Genomic DNA, 21,226 nt, shown 5'->3' with positions numbered 1-21,226 from the left:
TATTCAGACCATTGGCTGAAAACACTGTCATAGAGTCATAGAGGTCTACAGCACAGAAAAAGGCCCTTCGGCCCATCAAGTCTGCGCCGGTCAAACAAGTACCTAACTATTCTAATCCCAATTTCCAGCACTAGGCCCATAGCCTTGTATGCCATGGCATCGCAAGTGCACATCCAAATACTTCTTAAATGTTATGAGGGTTTCTGCCTCTACTACCCTTTCAGGCAGTGAATTCCAGATTCCCACCACCCTCTGGATGAAAAAATTCTTCCTCACATCCCCTCTAAACCTCTTGCCCCTTACCTTAAATCTATGCCTCCTGGTTATTGATCCCTCCACCAAGGGGAAAAGTTCCTTCCTGTCTACCCTATCTACGCCCCTCATTATTTTACACATCTCAATCATGTCCTCCCTCAATCACCTCTGCTCCAGGGAAAATAACCCCAGTCTATCCAATCTGTCCTCACAACTAAAACTCTCCAGCCCAAGCAACATCCTGGTAAATCTCCTCTGCACTCTCTCTAGTGCAATCACATCCTTCCTATAATGCAGATTCCAGAACTGCATGCAATACTCTAGCTGTGGCCTAACGAGCGTTTTATACAGTTCCAGCATAACCTCCCTGCTCATATATTCTATGCCTCGGCTAATAAAGGCAAGTATCTCATGTGCCTTCTTAATCACCTTATCTACCTGTCCCACTACCTTAAGGAACCAGTGGACGTACACACCAAGTTCCCTCTGATCCTCGGTGCTTCCCAGGGTCCTACCATTCATCGTGTATTCCCATGTCTTGTTTGCCCTGCCCAAGTGCATCACCTCACATTTATCTGGGTTAAATTTAATTTGCCACTGATCAGCCCATCTGACCAGCCCGACTATATCCTCCTGTAATCTAAGGCTATCCTCCTCACTATTTACCACCCCACCAATTTTCGTGCCATCCACAAACTTATTGATCAACCCTCCTACATTCAAGTCTAAATCATTTATATATAACACAAACAGCAAGGGGCCCAAACCGATCCCTGTGGCACCCCACTGGACACAGGCATCCAGTCACAAAAATGCCCCTCAACCATCACCCTCTGCTTCCTGCCACTCAGCCAATTCTGGGAAAATTTGCCAAATTGCCTTGGATCCCATGGGCTCTTACCTTCGTTATCAGTCTCCCATGTGGGACCTTTTCAAAAGCCTTGCTGAAGTCCAATTAGACTATGTCAAATGCATTGCCCTCATCTACACACCTGGTCACTTATTTGAAAAATTCAATCAAATTGGTCAGACATGACCTCCCCTTAACAAAACCATGCTGACTGTCCTTGATTAATCCCTGCCGCTCCGAGTGTAGATTAACTCTGTCCCTCAGAACTGCTTCCAATAGTTTCCCCACCACTGAGGTTAGACTGACTGGCCTGAAGTTCCCTGGTTTATCCCTTCTTCCCTTCTTGAATAACGGTACCACAGCAGCTGCTCTCCAGTCCTCTGGAACCCCTCCTGTGGCCAGAGAGGTATTGAAAACTATTGCTAGCACCCCTGCTATCTCTTCCCTTGCCTCACTCAACAGCCTGGGAAACATTTTATCTGGGCCTGGAGATTTATCAAAATTTAAGCCTGCCAGACCACTTAGAGCCTCCCCCTTTTCTATGCTAATTTCTTTAATTACTCACAGTCCTTCTGCTGATTTCCATACCCTAGTCGTCCCTCTCACTTGTGAACACCGACACAAAGTATTCATTTAGAACCCCCCCTACGTCTTCCGGCTCCATACACAAATTACCACTATGGTCCTTAGTGGGCCCTACTCTTTCCCTAGTTATCCTCTTACTCTTAATGTACTTGTAGAATAACTTTCGATTTTCTTTTATTTTGCCTACCAATGTTTTTTCATGCCCCCTTTCTGCTCTCCTAATTTCCTTTTTAAGTTCCTCCCTACATATTCTACACTCCTCTAGCGCTTCCGCTGTTTTGAGCCCTCGGTATCTGCCATAAGCCTCCCTTTTTCTCTCTTTCCAATCCTGTATACTTCTCAACATCCAGGGTTCCCTGGATTTGTTGGTCCCACCCTTTGTCTTTACTGGAATATGTTGGCCCTGTACTCTCCCTATTTCCTTCATGAATGAGTCCCACTGCTCTGATGCTGATTTACCTAACAGTAGCTGCTCCCAGTCCACTCTGGCCAAATCATATCTGATCTTATTAAAATCGGCCTTCCCCCAATTTAGAACTTTGATTTCACACCCATCCTTGTCGTTTTCCATAACAACCTTAAATCTAACGGAGTTATGATCACTATCTGCAAAATGCTCCCCCACTAATACCTCTACCACTTGCCTGGCTTCATTCTGTAAAATTAAGTCCAGGACCGCCCCCTCTCTTGTGGGACCTTCTAAGTACTGGCTGAAAAAGCTCTCCTGGGTGCATTTTAAGAATTCCGCTCCCTCTAAACCTAACACACTATGACTAACCCAGTTAATCTTGGGGAAGTTGAAATCCCCCACTATTACTACCCTATTATTTTTACACTTCTCTGAAATTTGCCGACATATCTGCTCTTCTATTTCTCTCTGACTGTTTGGGGGCTTATAATACACTCCCAACAATGTGATTGCTCCTTTTTTGTTTTTAAGTTCTACCCATATGGCTTCATTTGCTCCTTTTTTGTTTTTAAGTTCTACCCACATGGCTTCATTTGTGGAGCCTTCTAAGATGTCATCCCTCCTTACTGCGGGAATTGATTCCTTGATCAATATTGCGATACCACCTCCTCTTTTACCTCATTCCATGTCTTGCCTGAAGACCCTATATCCTGGAATATTGAGCTGCCAATCCTGCCCCTCTCTCAACCATGTCTCTGTCACAGCAATGACATCATGTTTCCATGTGGTAATTTGTGCCCTCAACTCATCTGCCTTATTCATCAGACTCCTTGCATTAAAATAAATACCATCCAACCTTGCCAAACTCACTTGTGCCTTAACTGGCCTATAATGTCTATGCATTCCAGACTCACTTGTTCTCTCAGGTCCCACCGCCCCCAGAAATGGTCCCAATGTCCCTGAAATCTAAAGCCATCCTTCCTGCACCATCTCTCCAGCCACGCATTCATCTGGACTAACCTCCTATTTCTAAATTCACTAGTGCATGGCACCAGAAGTAATCAAGAGATTAGTACCTTTGAGGTCCTGTTTTTTAATCTGTTTCCCAGCTCCCTAAATTCTGCTTGCAGGACCTCATCCCTCATTCTACTTATGTTGTTGGTACCAAAATGGACCACGATCTCTGTCTGTTTGCCCTCCCTCTGTAGCCGTTCAGTGACATCCTTGACCCTGGCACTAGGGAGGCAACTTACCATCCTGGAGTCACGTCTACGGCCACAGGAACGCCTGTCTGTTCCCCTTACTATCGAGTCTCCTACCACTATTGCTCTTTCTCTCCTTTTCCTCCCCCCTGTGCAGCTGAGCCACTCACAGTGCCATGAGCGTGGCTGCACCCCCCAGAGAAACCATCACTCTCACCACTTTCCAACACAGAGAAACGGTTCTCGAGCGGGATGTACCCTGGGGATTTCCTGACTACCTGCCTGGCACCTTTCTTCGGACTGATGGTCACCCATTCCCTCACTGTCTGCACTTCCGTAAGCTGTGGGGTGACCACGTCTAAAAATGTGCTATCCACAAAACTCTCAGTCTCACAGATGTACCTCAGTGCCTCCAGCTGCTGCTCAAGCTCCGAAACTTGGAGCTCAAGTAGCTGCAGCTGGTGACACCTCTTGCACACGTGGTCGGTCAGAGCGCAAGGAGTGTCTAGGACTTCCCACATGATGCAGGCGGTACATAACATGGGACTGAGCTGCCCTGCCATGCCTCTAGTTGAAAAAAAACCCTTACTTAAAGTTAAATACAGCAAAAAAAGTTAAATTATTTATGTACTTTAAATAAAAACTAGAACCTTTACCTTTCCTTAACTTAATCTATTTTAAACTGGAGAAAAACTGGAGAAAAAAACTGGAGAAAAACACTTACCCACAACTCACCAATCCACTCTCACCTTTGAGCTGATGTCACTTTTTGAAGCTTCTCCGCACTCGCGCTGGCTCTGATCCCTCCGCCGCTCTTTCGCGCTGCCTTGTGATGCCACTCATGTTATTTTCAACAAGAACTGACTGCAGGGCACTCTTCCCAGGCTGCTTCACTGCGATGCTGACTGCAGGACACTCTTTCCAGACTCTAAACACTGAATACCAAGAGCCCCTGCATTTGTTCTGGCCACAGGCTGAAATCTAACTTGGCAGCCCGGTGTTAGTTTTTTCCCAGTCAGCCTCTATTTCCCTGGCAACCTGACTCAGAGGCTGATTTTTCAGAAGTCTCATGTCAAAGTCAGGAAATCCAATTAACATCTCCCCCTCCGAGAAACCAGGAACTTCTGGGTTTCTGTTTCAGTTATGGACAATCTCAAAAAATACAGGCTTTGAAACCATTTCATCACACTCTGGATCTGCATTATGACAGGGAGATGGAACAGGGGCTGCTGAGAGGGTAAACGCTGCATGATGCCCTCTGCCAATTTGAAGCCAGACAGCTCAGTGTTCCTTGACAATGACTGAAGGCTGCCTGGAATTCCAGCGTTGTGTCTGGAATCTTGCTTTGCATTCCCATCAGCTTTCTCCTGTGTGTCTCCCTTTCGAGATTCCTATCTGAATCCCCATAGCAGAACTCGTCTGCAACCTCACTCTCCAGTGATCTCGCAAGCAAACCATCTTTTACCCCTGGCCTGGTTACAGCTCAAGCATGCCCTGTGGCTCACTATGTACTAATCCCAACTCAATACTAGCAGAGCATTTGCCTGGCTCTCTAGTCCAGTGACATTACCATGACACCAACATCTTCCCCCAATTCCGCGTTGCTCCCTTCTATTATGTGCCACCTTGTCCTCCAAGAGGAAGGGAAGAGGTCATCGCAAAGGCAAAATGCTGTGGATGCTCAAACTCTGAAATAAAAATAAAAAATGCTGGAAATACTCAGCAGGTCAGGCAGCATCTGTGGAAAGAAAGAGTTATTCTTTCAGGTTGAGATGACCTTTCAACATATACCATTGATTGTGTTGCACTGTGTTTGCGTGTTGTGCCTGCCATAGCTGAATAGTTGGAAGTATATGGAGGCAGTGAGTGGTTACTGTGAGGCTGGTAGCTTGGTAGGTGTGTGAGGGTGAAGTATCTGTATCTTAGGCATGAGTTCTGAGTGCCAGGGACTCGGGCTGGCTGAATGATGAGGGTGTGGTGCATTGAGCAAAAGGCTGGCAGAGTAATGGGTATGAGATAACACGTGAACATTCATTCATTGACTTTAACCATCCGTATGAGGTCGTTAGACCTTCTGTGGCATTGCTGTTCAGGTCCAGATGCTGGGAATTGACCTCTTTGGCCACCTGCTCCCATTTGAGAGTGGGTCCTGAGGGTCTCCTGAGCCCTCTCTCAGCATCTCTTTTTCTGTCCACCTCCCCCACTAAGGACTACAGTAACACCTACATGAACCCAAAGCCCCCTCTCTCTGCCCTGGTGTTCTATTATCTTTGTTTACATTGCAGCAATAGTATCAGCAGTCTCCTGTAATTCTGTACAGCTCCCCTTTATGAGGGGCAGACTGCCTTTGACAGAAAGCTGACTCCACTATGTTATATTAGCACTCATGAGCGCAGAGGCAGCCAGCAGGATAGTATGCTACAATCAGGCAAATGAGGTCACAGCACGAAATATGCATCCTGCCTACCACCATATGGCCATAGAAAAGTTTGTGCACATCAACAGCTTTGACCAGAAGCCAATTAGAAAGTGAACTGTAGGCCCTGTGGAACAATGTGAGGTAGTACACTTTGGTAGAAAGAATAGGCAAGTCCCTTATTATGTGAAAGGTGGAAGTCTCGGTGAGGTACGGGAACAAAGGGATCTTGGAGTACAAAGATAGCAATCACTAAAAGTTGCGCCACAAATTAGTAAGGTCATAAAAAAGTAAACCAAGCACTAGGTTTTATGTCTAGAGGGATGGAATTGAAAAATAGAGAAATTATTCTAAACCTGTATTGAATCTTGGTTCAGCCATACTTAGAATGCTGTGTGCCATTCTGGTTGCCATATTATAAAAAGGAGAGAGGCACTAGAGAGGGTGCAGAGAAGATTTACAAGGGTGTTACAAGAATTGTGTGGATATACATATCAGGGAAGAATTGGCAGGCTGGGTCTCTTTTCTCTTGAAAAAAAAAGACTGAGGAGTGACCTCACACAGATTTTTAAAGTTAGGAAAGGTTTCGATCGAGTGGATACAGAGAGAATGTTTCCTCTTGTGGGGAAGATCATAACTAGAGGCATAAATGTAAGATGGTCACCAAGAAATCCAATTGAGAATTCAGAAGAATCTTCTTTACTCAAAGAGTTGTAAGAATTTGAACCTTGTTACCACAGGGAGTGGTTGAAGCAAATCATATAAATTCATTTAAGGGGAAGTTCGACAAGCATTTGAGAAAGAAGTGAATGGATAGTTAAGTGGGTAGATTTAGAGGAAAAATGATGAGAGGAGGCTCAAGTGGAGACTAAACACTAGCATGGGCTGGTTGGACTGAATGGCCTGTTTCTGTGTAGCCTTATATCCTGTGTAATTCTTGTTGGATGGTTCCCCAGCAGACTATCAAGGTCATTTGGCACAATGCCTCATTGCTGGAGCTTTCAAACAAGCAAAATGTAGCTTGGCCAGTGGTGGGAAGGATCCGCCCCATCAGATCCATCATGCACCCTTAACATCTCAGCATTACTGTACACTGTCCACAAGGAGACTGTAGTGGACAAGAGACTGTCAACGATCTCCTTCTGTAATGTGCATTTAAAAAGAACATCTGGAAATTGGTGCAGTGATTTTTGTCCAGATTCATCCAGAGCAGCTCCATAACACAGGACTTTGTGCTCTGCAGCCTTTTCTCAGGGTGGCACACTAAGACAAACATCAACTGTTGCTGAAAGGCCATCACAACATGTGAAAGATACACCTTGGTCTGCTTAAAGCTTGTTGGTCTTCCAGTGTAAGGAGCTGTCCATGGCCAAATCTTGCAGCACTCTAAGGTCCGGGGAAACATGTTGAGGGATGTGCTAAAGCTCAGGACAGCTGTTGCAAAGGCTCAATGGGGAAAGGCCACAGTTTAGGACCCTCTGCTAGTACATCAAGGGACTGAAGTCAGTGTAAAACCCCCTGGGCTGTATGCATCAGGAAATGTTTAATGTAATGTAGTCATAGATGCAATCTGCTTTAAAGGTAGAGTGAGGCACCCTAGACTGTGATGTACTGTATTTAAACAAATCAATTAGTTCCGTGCTATGTAAACTGTCACATTTGAATCTTACTATAATGTACCTTTACAAATTTTATGAATGAAGTATATTATTAAAAAATCAAGAATATAATCTCATCAAAATAGCTCACCATAGACAGCATTTATCAGACAGCATGACTAACTATAGGCATTTTTTTTTGCATGAGTTATGGAAATTGCTGTTTAATGTTCAATTAAAATGTCTCTGTCTTCCAAATGGGCTTCACAAAGGCAAGATTGTATTTCAAAGACTTTTTTATGTATACAGATTGGATTTATTTTGCTTATCGGTTAGCCTGATTTTAGCCTAGCTGCAAAAGACATGTAAAGCAGGATTTTTCGGATGCCGGGCGTTCCCACACCGCAACCCAAAGAGTCAGAAATACTGACTCCGCTGATGGGTCCAAGGGGCAGTAATTGGCTGGAGACAGGACTTCTGACCCTCACGCAGTAGGAAGTCCCGTCTCAGAGAGCTGCCAGCCAAGTAGTTCCCAGCAGTACCAGTAGCAGCAGTGACCAGGACTGGTAGTACAAGCAGTTCTCAGATTCAAAGTCCTGGGGTCCAGGACCAGGTAAGGGCAGGCAGCCACACAGCAGGGTTAGAAAGTGAGGCTCAGGGGCAGGGATCTTGATGGAGAGGCCAAGGAGGCAGGATGCAGCCGCAGGTGGCAGGCCTTGTAGGGTGGAGGAAAGGAGGCCGTTTGAGGGAGGTGGCCCTCAGCTTCCCCAAGCAGGGTGACTTGTTGGGCTTTCCCCTGGTCCTGAACTCCTCCCACCAGTCTCAACATTTCCCTTAAGTGGTTATTAATTGTCCAATTAAGGGCCTCAATTGAGGCAAGGTCAAACCGGTCAGCCTAGGCCTCAACTGTCCCTCATAAATTACGAACAGATCAGGGCGGGGGGAGGGTGGTGACAAGGCCATCAGGGGGGTTTTATGACCCCCACGCCCCCCTCAGCCTGCAAACCCACAGTGGATAATTATACATTTCTGCCCGTAGCCAAAATACAACTGTACAGCCAGGAATGCCTGTATAATTCAGGTATAGCTGTTGCGAATCAGGGAATTATTCGACTTTTGAAAAGCATTTATCCATCACTTACAGCTAGGCTCCATTGACTTGTTCATCAGTTTATTTCTTACATGAACTGGATTAAATTGCACAATTTCATCTTACTATTTAGTGCTGAGAATGATTATCAATGGATAAATCTGTTTTGCAATTTAGTCAACCACAAAATGTGCCTGGCATAATGCATTCTGTACTGACATGGGCTCATAGTGAGAATCCCTTGTGGCACAAAAATAGTAATTGCTCATCCACAATATGCTACCTCATCTTATTTTGCACATAAATTCTCATTTTAAATCGTTGGACGTTTACTGTTTGGAAGCTGATTTTTATGTCATACATGAGAAAAAAAGGATCTGAAGAAGGCTGAATTGTAGCAAATATGATTCAACAACAATAATATTGTAGATAAGTTGAAGGAGCAACCAATTATTCTTTACAAGGCGGAAGAGCAGGCAACTAGGAATACATTAGGCACTGGAAGAGATAGCAGAGATGGTCAATGAATATCACATACACGCAGTAAAAAGCAGTCTGATTTTTAGGAGAGCTTCAAGTGTAAAGAAGGAAGCTTACGATGTATATCAATACTGTTCCATGTCAGAGTCACATGAGGGGACATGTTTTACGACAATTTTATTTCCTTTTTTTAAACAGCACGTCATCTCCCTGAGGCAGCTCCATGCCTCAGGGAGCTTGAAACGCTCTTTTGCATGCATGAGCAAAGATCACGCTGTGCCCGCTTGCCCTCCTCGCGCCGCCCTCATAGGCAGCGCTGCCACTCACGTTCCACGCTGGGCAGGCCTTAATTGGCCCGCCAAAATGAAATCGCGGTGCGGAGCCAATCGCGGGCAGCGGTCAGCTTCCCAACCGCCCCCGCTGAACACTCCCACCAAGAGCAATATCCTGCCTCATGTTTTGCCTTGAGTCTTGATGATGCCAACCTATTCTACGATGTAGAGTGATTCTTCAGAATCATCAGCCAACATTGCTTTAATAGACATCTTTATCGGCTTACTTTTCTTTCCAACAGTACATTTGTGTACAAAAGTTCAGCTTCTTGCAGTTAAAGCATAGCTTTCCCCATGCTGGACATGCTTCCTTTTCTTTTGTGTGGTGTCCGCCACAGTATTTACATCCAATACTCTGGCTTTGATCTTGCTGCTGGCCCTTCTCCAAATTGTCCTTCCTTTTCTTCATTGATCTTTGCTTTGAAGACTTGGGCTTCCACTCAGCATAGTGCAAAGCCTCCTCAGTTCTGACATCAATACTCTTCAGCTCATGATTAGCAACCTCAGATCTTCTGCACATGTCAATAGTTTTCTAGAGAGTAAGTTTCTCTTTACTCAGCAGATGTGTTTTCACAGCAGGATCTCTTGTTCCTAAGACCTATGACTGACGAGATCATCCTTCAGTTGTTCAAAATGAACAAAATTCAGCTAGATGTCTCAGTGCAGCCATGTATTGATCAATATTCTCCCACTCTTCCTGAGCTCTAGTCTTAAAACACTTGGCATACATAAATGACACTAGTCGTGAATTCAAAATTGGACTTCAAGGCCTCCAAAATTTCACAAATCTGGCTTTTTTGCTCCTCAGTGAGATCTAGGGTGCAATACAGTTTGTAGCACCTTTACCCCAGCACTGATAACAGAGTTGCTACTTTTATTTCTTCTAGGTTCTTGTTCAAATCTGTGGCAATCTCATAATTCTACCATTGAGACTGCAAATATTTTCAATATACTCTCAAATCTCCAGTGAAGCAGGTACATTGGAAAGGATGATTCCAAGCTCTGAGCAATGTCCTGTGCCAAGCTGGTGCAGCACTCCTTCATGCTTCTTAATAATGACACTGGCCTGGATTTTCATCCTCAAGGTGGATAGGGGAAGACAGGAAAATTCCCGACTCAGCCCATCCACCTCAGGGGAAAGTGCCCTCCAAGGTGGGATCTTCATTCCTGGGAGCTAGGTGCCCACCTCAATGCTGTGGGACTTTGTCCAGTGGAAGGAAAAAAACACAAAGACCCTCCATTCCTCACAGCTCACACTCCCTTCACCCTCCAAACACTTCCCATGTCCCATCCACCATAATTAAGAGTCAACCACATTGCTGTGGGTCTGGAGTCACATGTAGACCAGACCAGGTGTGGACAGCAAATTTCCTTCCCTAAAGGAAGGATGGGCTTTTGCGACAATCAGTTCATAGTCATTATTAGACTTTTAATTCCAGATATTTACTGAATTCAAATTCCACCACCTGCTGTGGTGGGATTCAAACCTGTTTCCCCAGGGCATTACCCTGGGTCGCCGGATTACCGGTCTAATGACAATACCACTATGCCACCACTGCCCATTGGTTACAAGATCCAGGATGCCTGCTTCATCCTTCTCCTCCTGCCTCTTTGCAGAGTTTCCCTTCCCTGTATCCTCTGCTCCAAGTCCTGGTCAAATTGCGGACCAAGAGCCCCCATATTGGGCCAGTTATTCCTCTGTTCTCCTTGCTTGTAAGGACCAACTACCAAAACCCAAACCCCAAAACACAGCACATTACTTCCACAAACTCAGCCTAAGCAGAAATAAGTCAAAAGCACCTAATCTGCAACCACTTATGTGATCCTTTAAATAACACTGCTGTAGGGCCCCTCCTGGAGCTGAACACTTAATCTTTGTGGAATGACAGCCCAATTTGTCCATTGGATTGGCGTGATCTGAATTAGGTGGATAAGCATCATATCAGCCAGTTGGGCTGTGTGACATCAGGATAGCACCAAATCACTTGCTTTCGGCGCACACAGGGACACCTACGCAAGTGCCGTTCTCAAAGCGGCACACCACATGAGTTGCTTTTAAAGTGGCTGCTGGTGCAGTGCACATCAGCAAAAGAGAACACTGGCTGGGGAGGTGGTGGCGTAGTGGCATTGTCACTGGACTGTTAATCCAGAAACCCAGGGTAATACTCTGGGCACCAGAGTTCGAATCCCACCATGACAGATGGTGGAATTTGAATTCAATAAAAATCTGGAATTAAAAATCTAATGATGACCATTCCTGATTGTTGTAAAAACCTATCTTGTTCACTAATGCCTTTTAGAGAAGGAAGTCTGCCATCCTCACCTGGCCTACATGTGACTCCAGATCTGCAGTAATGTGGTTGAAATGGCCACACAAACCAATAAAAAGGAATGAAACCAGGCAGACCACCTGGCATCAACCTAGGCACCAGGAACAACAATGGCAAACCCAGCCGTGTTGACCCTGCAAAGTCCTCCTTACTCACATCTGGGGGCTTGTACCAAAATTGGAAGAGCTGTCTCTCAGACTTGTCAAGCAACAGCCTGACTCAGTCATACTCATGGAATCAAACCTTACAGAATATGTCTCAGACACCATCTTCATCCTTGCGTATGTCCTGTCCTACCAGCAGGACAGACCTAGCAGAGGTGGTGGTGCAGTGGTAGTATACAGAGTCCTCAACATTGACTCTGTCCTACATGAAGTCTCATGGTATTAGCCAAACATGGGCAAGGAAACCTCCTGCCGATTACCATGTACTGCCCCCTTCCCCCACCCCGGCTGATGAATCAGTACTTCTCCATATTGAACACCACTTGGAGGAAGCACTAAGGGTGGCAAGGGTGCAGAATGTACTCTGGGTGGGGACCTCATATCCATCACCAAGGTCTGACTTGGAAGCACAACCACAGTTTGAGCTGGCTGAGTCCTAAAGGGCAAAGCTGCTAGATTGGGTCTGCGTAGGTGATGAGGGAACCAACAAGAGGGAGAAACATGCTTGACCTTATCCTTACCAACCTGCCCATTGCAGATGCACCTGTCCATGACAGTATTGGTAGGAATGACTGCCACACAGTCCTTGTGGAGATGAAGTCCCATCTTCACATCGAGGATACCTTCTATCGTGTTCTATGGCACTACCACTGTGCTAAATGGCATAGATTTCAAACAGATCTAGCAACTCAAGACTGGGCATCCATGAGGCACTGTGGGCCATCAGCTAGCAGCAGAATCGTGCTCAGCCACAATCTGTCACCTCATGGCCCAGCATATCTCCCACTCTACCATTACCACTGAGCCAGGGGATCAACCCTGGTTCAATGAAGCGTGCAGGAGGGCATAACAGTGATAGAGAGAGCTAAGCAATTCTACAGCCAATGGATCAGATCTAAGCCCTGCAGTCCTGCCACATCCAGTCATGAATGGTTGTGGACATTTAAACAACTCACTGGGGCTGGAGACTCCACAAATATCCCCATCCTCAATGATGGGGGAGCCCAGCACATCAGTGCAAAAGATAAGGCTGAAGCATTCACATCAATTTTCAGCCAGAAGTGCCACATGGATGATCCATCTCGGCCTCTTCCAGAGGTCCTCAGCATCACAGATGCCAGTCTTCAGGCAATTCAATTCACTCCATGTGATATCAAAAAATGGCTGAAGGCACTGGGTACTGCAAAGGCTATGGGCCTGACAGTATTCCAGCAATAGTACTGAAGACTTGTGCTCCAGAACTTGCCACACCCCTAGCCAAGCTGTTCCAGTACAGCCTCAACACTGGCATCTACCCAGCAATGAGGAAAATTGCCCAGGTCTATGCTGCACACAAAAGCAGGACAAATCTAGCCCAGCCAATTACCATCGCATTAGTCTACTCTCAATCATCAGTAAAGTGATGGAAGGGGTCATCAACAGTGCTATCAAGCAGCGCTTGCTTAGCAATGACCTGCTCACTGATGCTCAGTTTGGGTTCCGCCAAGGCCACTCAGCTCCTGACCTCATTATAGCCTTAGTTCAAACATGGACAAAAGAGCTGAACTCAGGGAGTGAGGTGAGAGTGACTGCCCTTGACATCAAAGTGGCATTTGACCAAGCGTGGCGCCAAGGCACACTAGCAAAAACTGGAGTCAATGGGAATCAGGGGGAAAACTCTCCATTGGTTGGAGTCATACTTAGCAGAAAGGAAGGTAGTTGTGCTTATTGGAGGTCAATCATCTCAGTTCCAGGACATCAGTGCAGGAGTTCCTCAGGATAGTGTCCTAGGCCCAACCATCTTCAGCTGCTTCATCTATAACCTTCCTTCCATCATAAGGTCAGAAGTGGGGATGTTTGCTGATGACTGCACAATGTTCAGCACCATTCACAAGTGTCAGGCAACAACCATTTCCAACAAGAGAGAATCGAACCATCGCCCCTTGACATTCAATGGCATTACCATCGCTTAATCCCCCACTATCAACATCCTGCACTGACCAGAAACTGAACTGGACTAGCCATATAAATACTGTGGCTACAAGAGCAGGTAAGAGGCTAGGAATCCTGCAATGAGTAACTCACCTCCTGACTCCCCAAAGCCTGTCTACCAACTACAAGGCACAAGTCAAGAGTGTGATGGAATACTCTCCACTTGCCTGGATGAGTATAACTCCCACAACACTCAAGAAGCTTGACACCACCTAGAACAAAGCAGTCCACTTGATTGGCACCCCTTCCACAAACATTCACTCCCTACACCACCGACGCACAGTAGCAACACTGTGTGCCATCTACAAGATGCACAGCAGAAATTCACTACGGCTCCTTAGGCAGCACCTTCCAAACCCATGGCCACTACCATCTAGAAGGACAAGGGCAGCAGACACATAGGAACACCACCAACTGGAAGTTCCCTTCCAAGCCACTCACCATCCTGACTTGGAAATATATTGCCATTCCTTTACTGTCGCTAGGTCAAAATCTTGCAACTCCTTCCCTAATGGCACTGTGGGTGTGGCTACACCATAGGGACAGCAGCGGTTCAAGAAGGCAGCTCACCACCACCTTCTCAAGAGCAATTAGGTAGGGGCAATAAATGCTGGCCTAGCCAGCGAAGCCCACATCCTGTGAATGAATAAAAAAAGCAGATGAACACAAGAAATAGGAACAAGAGTAGAACATATGGGCCGTCAAGTCTGCTAATTTCATGCAATTACGGCTGGTCTTGGGCTTCAACTCCACTTTCCCACCCGCTCCCCTCATCTCTTGATTTCTTGAGAGACCAAAAATCTGTCTATCTCAGCCTTAGATGTATTCAACGATGGAGCATCCACAACCCTCTGGGGTTCAGAATTCCAAAGATTCACAGGCCTTTGAATGAAGTAATTTCTCCTCATCTCAGTCCAAAATGATCAATCCCTTATCCTGAGACTCTGCCCTCTGTGTTTTCAATGCCCCGAACAATGGAAACAATCTCTCAGCATCTATCGTATCAAACTCCTTCAGAATTTTCTATGCTTCAACAAGATCACCTCTCAGTTTTCTAAACTCCAGAGAACATCGACCCAATTTACTCAGCCTCTCATCACAGAATGACAGCACTCAGCTTGAGAGCACCATCTCCAATGACACTACAGAAATCTAACTCAAGACTTTGATATAATGCTTCACTTAGGAGTTTTGGTATTGACTTTGACTGCTGGGAGAAGCTCGCCTGGGATCGCTGCACCTAGCACAACCAAATAAAAAGTGGTGCGGCCTCCTTCGAAAGCAAGCACATATTAGAGGCAGGGAGAATGCAGAAGGAGGTACTCCCAAGCCAACAACTTGTCCAAAATTCTATCATCTGTGGTGTCCTGTCCCAATTTCAGCAGAACTTTCCAGATGCAAATTGGCCTTAGCAGTCACCCAGATGATGAACATGGTCATCTTGGCATTGAAAGACGAACCAGATGTATAAAGAAGACATGAGCAGGAAAGAGCATTCACTTGGTAATAGGGTTCATTGATATATGGTGTATACATAGCTGCCGTGTTGGCATCATGGCTCTTCATACAAACCCCATGGTCTATATGAACAGTATGAATTCATTATGCATGTTAGTGATTGTTATTGAAGAAACTATCATAATGTTTCATTACTTTTATTTTCTGATGCAATCAACTAGCTGACTAACAATGTAAGATTCAGACAATGTACCTGTCAAGCTTGAGTACACGTTCAAAGTCATATATTGCTGCATGCCACTCGTTGAACTCGGTGTACAAAATCCCACGATGCAAAAATGAATCCAAATTCTCAACTTCATCATTAATAAGCACTATAAAGAAAAGCAGATAAGCTTGTTAATAACCCTGTATTATCCACTATATTGAAAGAAAACTATAGCTTGTTTATTGGACATTTTATTTCCAAAATTTCTATACTGTAATTAGACAAATAGGGAGAAATATGTGAAGGGCGGCAGTACAGAGATGCACATGTCTCTAAACTATGCCACCGACCAGCGAGCCAGCCGCAAGTCCATTGACTTTGACAGTACTGATAAATCCCGCCGGTGGGCCAGACCGAAAATCCCACCAATGACTTCTGCTCTCCAGACTTTGTACAGCAACCACTTTATGCAAAAAAAAAGTGTTGATGTGCAACTGCCAATAGTGTTTTTTGCACATATCGGTACTATTCTGTGCCCTAGCTCCTTTGTCTCTCTACTGCCTCTCAATTTGGCCTTAGCACTTTCCCTCGTCTCCCATCTCTTCCTTCTCTCTCCTGTTGAATTGATTTGCACAGATTTAGCTACTTGTCTCTCTCTGACAGGTTCCTACTCTCCATCTTTCTAACTGGGGCAGCCCCAGTCACAGCTAATGCTGCACAGGCACAGATTCTCACCAAGCATTCTCATTCTTTTCCCATCCTATGATATTTTCTTCAAATGATATTCTGCCTGGTGGAAACTTATAAGGTATGGAGATCTCAATGATGGCGCTCCTGCTCAAACCCAAGGGGAGATGGCTAAGCTTTCTGATCTGTGAGATGGTCATCACTTGCCACTTATGTGTTATAAACATTACCCAAGCTGGATGTCATGCAAGTGCTGCTGCAGGCTGCATAGGATACTTCATTGCTGGTGTTATACTAAATGCAACTGAATACTGTGGAATTGACATAACAACCCTATTTTTGAGCTTATGTCAAAGCGAAGATCATTGATAAAGCAGATGAAACTGGACGGGCCAAGAACACTTCCCTGAGAAACTCATGGGGTGGTTCCCAACAACCACAAATATTTCCTTTCATGTTAGGTATGACTCCCATCACTAGAGGGCTTTCCCTTTGACCTCACTCGCCCTCAGTTTTGCTAGGGTTCCTCGGTGCCAAACTTGGTTGAATGTTGTCTTGATGTCAAGGGTAGCATTTCACAGCTATATTCTGCAGATACTAGTCATTTGGCCACATTTCTTGAATATTGGAAATGATGGCCTTTAACATATATTCTTAATGTAGCAATTAATCAAAATTGCTTTAAAACATATTACGTTATAAGATGTTTGAAACAATCTCTAAACATCAGGGGGCAGAATTCCACAAACACTCTGGCACATTCCTACCACAACCCCAAAGGGCCACAAACCAGGCCAATTAGGAAGGAATAAAGCTTGAAATTTCTTCTCCAACTTTCTTAGGTGATCAAAACTAGTCTAGGAGATTACATTATTCCTGCTTTACATCACAGGGTATCAAACTCCTGTTTGAGATGATCTTCATTCAAGCCAGAGATAGGTCCAGCTTTCGCTTGAAGAAATTCAGAGAATTAGCATTCATTGCATAAGCTGGCAACTTTTTCCACATATCCATTTTTCTCTGGGAAAAGAATAACCACCTAGCAGCCAACTCAATGTGCTCTTACATAAAATGCAAGCATGACCCCTAGTTCTCCCTATTTAGTCGTCTCCCTAATCTATTTAGTTGAAATGACCTTTTAATGGATAGAACATTTGGTATGAAGGGAGTGGGGCCAAAGGCAGAAACCGCCTACTTCGACGCCCTCTTACCTCAGCTTTTCAGAGGCCTGGAGGAACAATGGCAGTCAATACATCCAGTGAAAGAAACACACAGGCTGCTATCCCCACAAAAATGAAGCCCACCTAGGGATCCAGGCTGCATTAATGACAAACAAAGATCTTTTTGCAATTGACATTTTTAGCTCCTTATGAAAAGGGCCAAAGGAATGACAAAATCATAATTCTGGGGAGAAACTATTTCCCCCACCTCCTTTACATCCCCCAGCAGGCATGTGACGCAAGGCTCAAATGGTGCAGAAGGCGACTGGCAATATTTAAATCAGATGACCTCATACCAATCCTGCATACACCAGCAGAACAGTGGCAAAGGCCACTGGCAGGCATAATTCTGATATAATTGCCAGCATGTGTCGTTGAGAATACTTAGGACCTAAATATCCATCAAGATTGGCATTTCTTTTAACAACCAACAACTACGTGGTGGCAAAATGCTAGTCTATTTTATTGCAATCAATATCAATGAAATTAAAAACATGTAACATTTTTGGTTTTGGGCATGGCTTAGTGGACAAATCCACTTCTTTTAACATTTGTATAACCACCAACTACAATATATAAGTTTGTATTATACCTGAAACGCTAAAGTCCTGTAATGCTTGTTGTGGGTTAATCTTTCGCAGAAGGCAGCCTCTGTGATAGAAAGCCACCCAGTTGTTGGGATCCAAATGAACAGCAGCAGACAGATCCTCAGTTGCTTCCTTGAACATTGCTTGCTTAGCATATGCTTGTCCACGATAATTCCTAACATGGAAAAATTGCAGAAATATCATACAGGAATCATGAAGTGATACAATGAGGCCATTTGGTCCATCGTGTCTGTGCCTATCCTTTGGAAGAGCTACCCTATCAGTCCCATGCACCTGCTCTTTCCCCAAAGCTTTGTAATTTATTTTCGCTTCAGGTGTTTATCCAACTCTGTTTTGAAAGCTACTATTGGATCTGCTTTCACCACCCTTTCAGGCAATGCATTCCAGATCACAACAAATCACTGCCTTTATTTTTTTCTTCCTTATGTCATTTCCGATTCTTTTGTCAAACACTATAAAAAATGTACATTTGCTTGTTAACGTCAGCTGTGGCTCAATTGGCAGCACTTTCACTTCTCAGTCAAAAGACTGGGGCTTCAAGTCTCACTCTAGATGCTTGAGCGCAAAAATCTAAGCTGTCATCAGTGCATTACTGAGGGAGTACTGCACTGTTGGAGTGCTGTCATTCAAATGAGACATTAAACAGAGGCCCTCTACCTTCCCTCTCAGGTGGTGTAAATCCATGGCGCTATTTTGAAGAAGAGCAGGGGAGTTATCTCCAGGATCCTGGCCGATATTTATTCCTCAATCAACATCACAAAAATAGATTATCAGGTCATTATCACATTGTGACTTGTGAGAACTTGTGGTGTGCCAATTGACTAATGTGTTTCTTGCTTTACAGCAGTGACTGCACTTCAAAACTACTTCATTGGTTGTAAGGTACTCTGGGGTGCTCTGAGGTTGTTAAAGGTACTATATAAAAATAAAATTTTGTTAATGGACTCTTCTGCGACTCAAATTAGTTTCTCCTTATTTACTTTACATGAACCATTCATGGTTTTCAGCACCTCTAAATCAGATCTTAACCTTCTCGATCCGATCTAAGGAGAATAATTCCGGCTTCTCCAGTCTCTCCACAGAACTCAGCTCTAGTACAATTCTAGTAAATTTCTTCTGTACTCACTGCAAGGCCTTGACATCCTTCCTAAAATATGGTGCACAGAACTGAACTCAATATTCCAGCTGAGGCTTAACAAATATTGAAGAAAAAATAGCACAACTTCCTCGTTTTGGTATTCAATGGGCAGAATTTTATGACCCTCACCCCGCCACCCCCCACCATCCAAGTTGCCAACCTGAATCTGTTGGGATTTAACAGTGGCAGGGTAAGTGATGATGGCCCACTCGCCAATAGGCTAACTGAAGCCCTTAATTGTCCAATTAATGGCTACTTCAGGGCCCCCTTCCACTACTGCTGGTATTTTACCAGTGGTAGGGGCGCCCATGCTACGTGGCAAGGCCACTAGATCGACATGGTGGGCAACAACAATTTACATTTAAATAGTGCCTTTCATTTAGAAGAGATTTCCCAAGGCACTTCACATAGGCGTAATCAAAGAAATGACTCTGAAACATAAAAAATCTCAAGATGGATTGCCAAAAACATTTGGAAACATGGAGGAACTTTAGGAGAGAGTTGCAAATCAAGTCACTTGAGCAGCAAAATAGAGGAATGCCCAAGAGGCCAGAAGCAGAAAAAGGAGAAGAGATTGTAGGATCGAAAAACATTACAGAGATAAGAGCATCAAGATCACAAAAAGATATAAATGCGTGGGCCAGATTGTGCGACTACACAGAGTTAGTCTGGAGGGAAGAACGGTGACTGGAGCGCCAGTATAGAGGTCTTGTCCCCATTGCTATCTCCTGCTATAATCAGTGGCTTGGGAAGGGGACAAGCGGGGAAAACCACATGCTACTGTTTAGAAGTTGCTGGCACCATTCTGAAATTGTGCATTTCAGAAGTTCTGCAATTTTCATGGAGGCGGCAGTGTTTTGGAAGCCTTTCTAAATCATAGCTGCAGAGTAGAGGTACAAAACTTGGATCGGAGGCTAGAAGAGTCTAAAAGGTGAGTAAAATTATGTTGCCCTCTTCACAGTTCATCATCAAATAATGTAGACTGAGTTATATCTATGGGGAGAATTTTCTCCAAATCGGCGGGGGACGGGGTTGGGTGGGAGCGGGCGCACAGCTGATCGCCGCCCGCGATTGGCTGGGCGCTGCCATTTTACATGGGCAGACCAATTAAGGCCTGCTCAGCGTGACGCACACCCGGAAGTGCTGAGTACTCCCTGTATGGGCGGGGGGAGTAGGCCGAGTCAGGGCCTGCGCTCTTTTGCGCATGCGCGCAAAAAATGCAGAAATCTCCCTGAGGCACAGAGCTGCCTCAGGGAGATCAGTTTGACTTTTAAAAATTTAAATAAGGGAAGAAAAACATGAGCTGGGACATGTCTATGAATTTTTTTGAAAAATTTTACTAAAGTTTAAAAACCCTCATGCAACCTCATCCCACCCGTGGAAAAGGTTTCATGATAAATGTGAGTGCCACCTGTGCACTTCACCTGCCCGCCAATCTTAAGGGTGGATGGGCAGCTATGTTAATTATTTGAATTGGAATTTAAATGGCCTTAAATAGCCTTCGACAGTTCGGTGGGGGCGCAGCCGACTCTGGTGCACGCCCGCTGAACCCAAGATCTGAATGACGTGCGGTGATGTCGGAACGCAAACCCGACATCACCGTGCATCATTTTACACATTGGCAAGTGGGCCCCGCCCCCGCTCGCTGAACTGAAGATTCTGCCCTATGCCCTGACCCATGAATGGATTTACATAACTGTCCTGGAGAACGTCAGTTTGATATATTAGCTGCCTTCCAATTCACTGATGGATTTGCACTGCAGGGTTTGTTTACATAGCTGTCCTGGGGAATGTGAGCTGGTTATTTTGACAGATCGATGGGCCTCTGAAGAAGACAATGGTTTTTCAGTGCCTTTTAAAAAAATTCTTTCACAGGGTGCGGGCATCACCGGCTAGGCCAGCATTTATTGCTCATCCCTAATTGCCCTCGAGAAGATGGTGGTGAGCTGTCTTCTTGAGCTGAAGCCCATGCAGTGTAGACACACCCACAATGCTGTTAAGGAGGGAGTTCCAGGATTTTGACCCAGCGACACTGGAGGAACAGCGATGTAGTTCCACATCAGGATGATGAGTGACTTGAAGGGGAACTTGCAGGTGGCGGTGTTCCCATTCAACTGCTGTCCTTGTACTTCTAGGATGTAGAGGTCGCTGATTTGGAAGGTGCTGTCTAAGGAGCTTTGGTGAGTTGTTGCAGTACATGTTGTGGATGGTACACACTGCCGCCA

General features: G+C 45.0%; 1 protein-coding gene across 1 annotated transcript in view; it reads right to left on the bottom strand.

The window, feature by feature from the left end:
- The window catches only part of ttc6 (tetratricopeptide repeat domain 6), a 295,077-nt gene that overhangs the window by 176,415 nt on the left and 97,436 nt on the right, over positions 1–21,226 (bottom strand). The window contains exons 11-12 of the mRNA XM_078563283.1: positions 17,848–18,017; positions 15,394–15,514 (exon numbers count right to left, since the gene is read on the bottom strand). Coding sequence (XP_078419409.1) covers positions 15,394–15,514; positions 17,848–18,017 — 291 coding nt within the window. The remainder of the gene's footprint in view (positions 1–15,393; positions 15,515–17,847; positions 18,018–21,226) is intronic.

Source organism: Cetorhinus maximus, chromosome 18 (genome assembly GCF_964194155.1).
Source record: "Cetorhinus maximus chromosome 18, sCetMax3.hap1.1, whole genome shotgun sequence".
NCBI classification, from domain to species: Eukaryota; Metazoa; Chordata; class Chondrichthyes; order Lamniformes; family Cetorhinidae; genus Cetorhinus; species Cetorhinus maximus.
The sequence above is the reverse complement of the archived record's forward strand: the minus strand, read 5'-3'. Positions and strand labels throughout refer to the sequence as shown.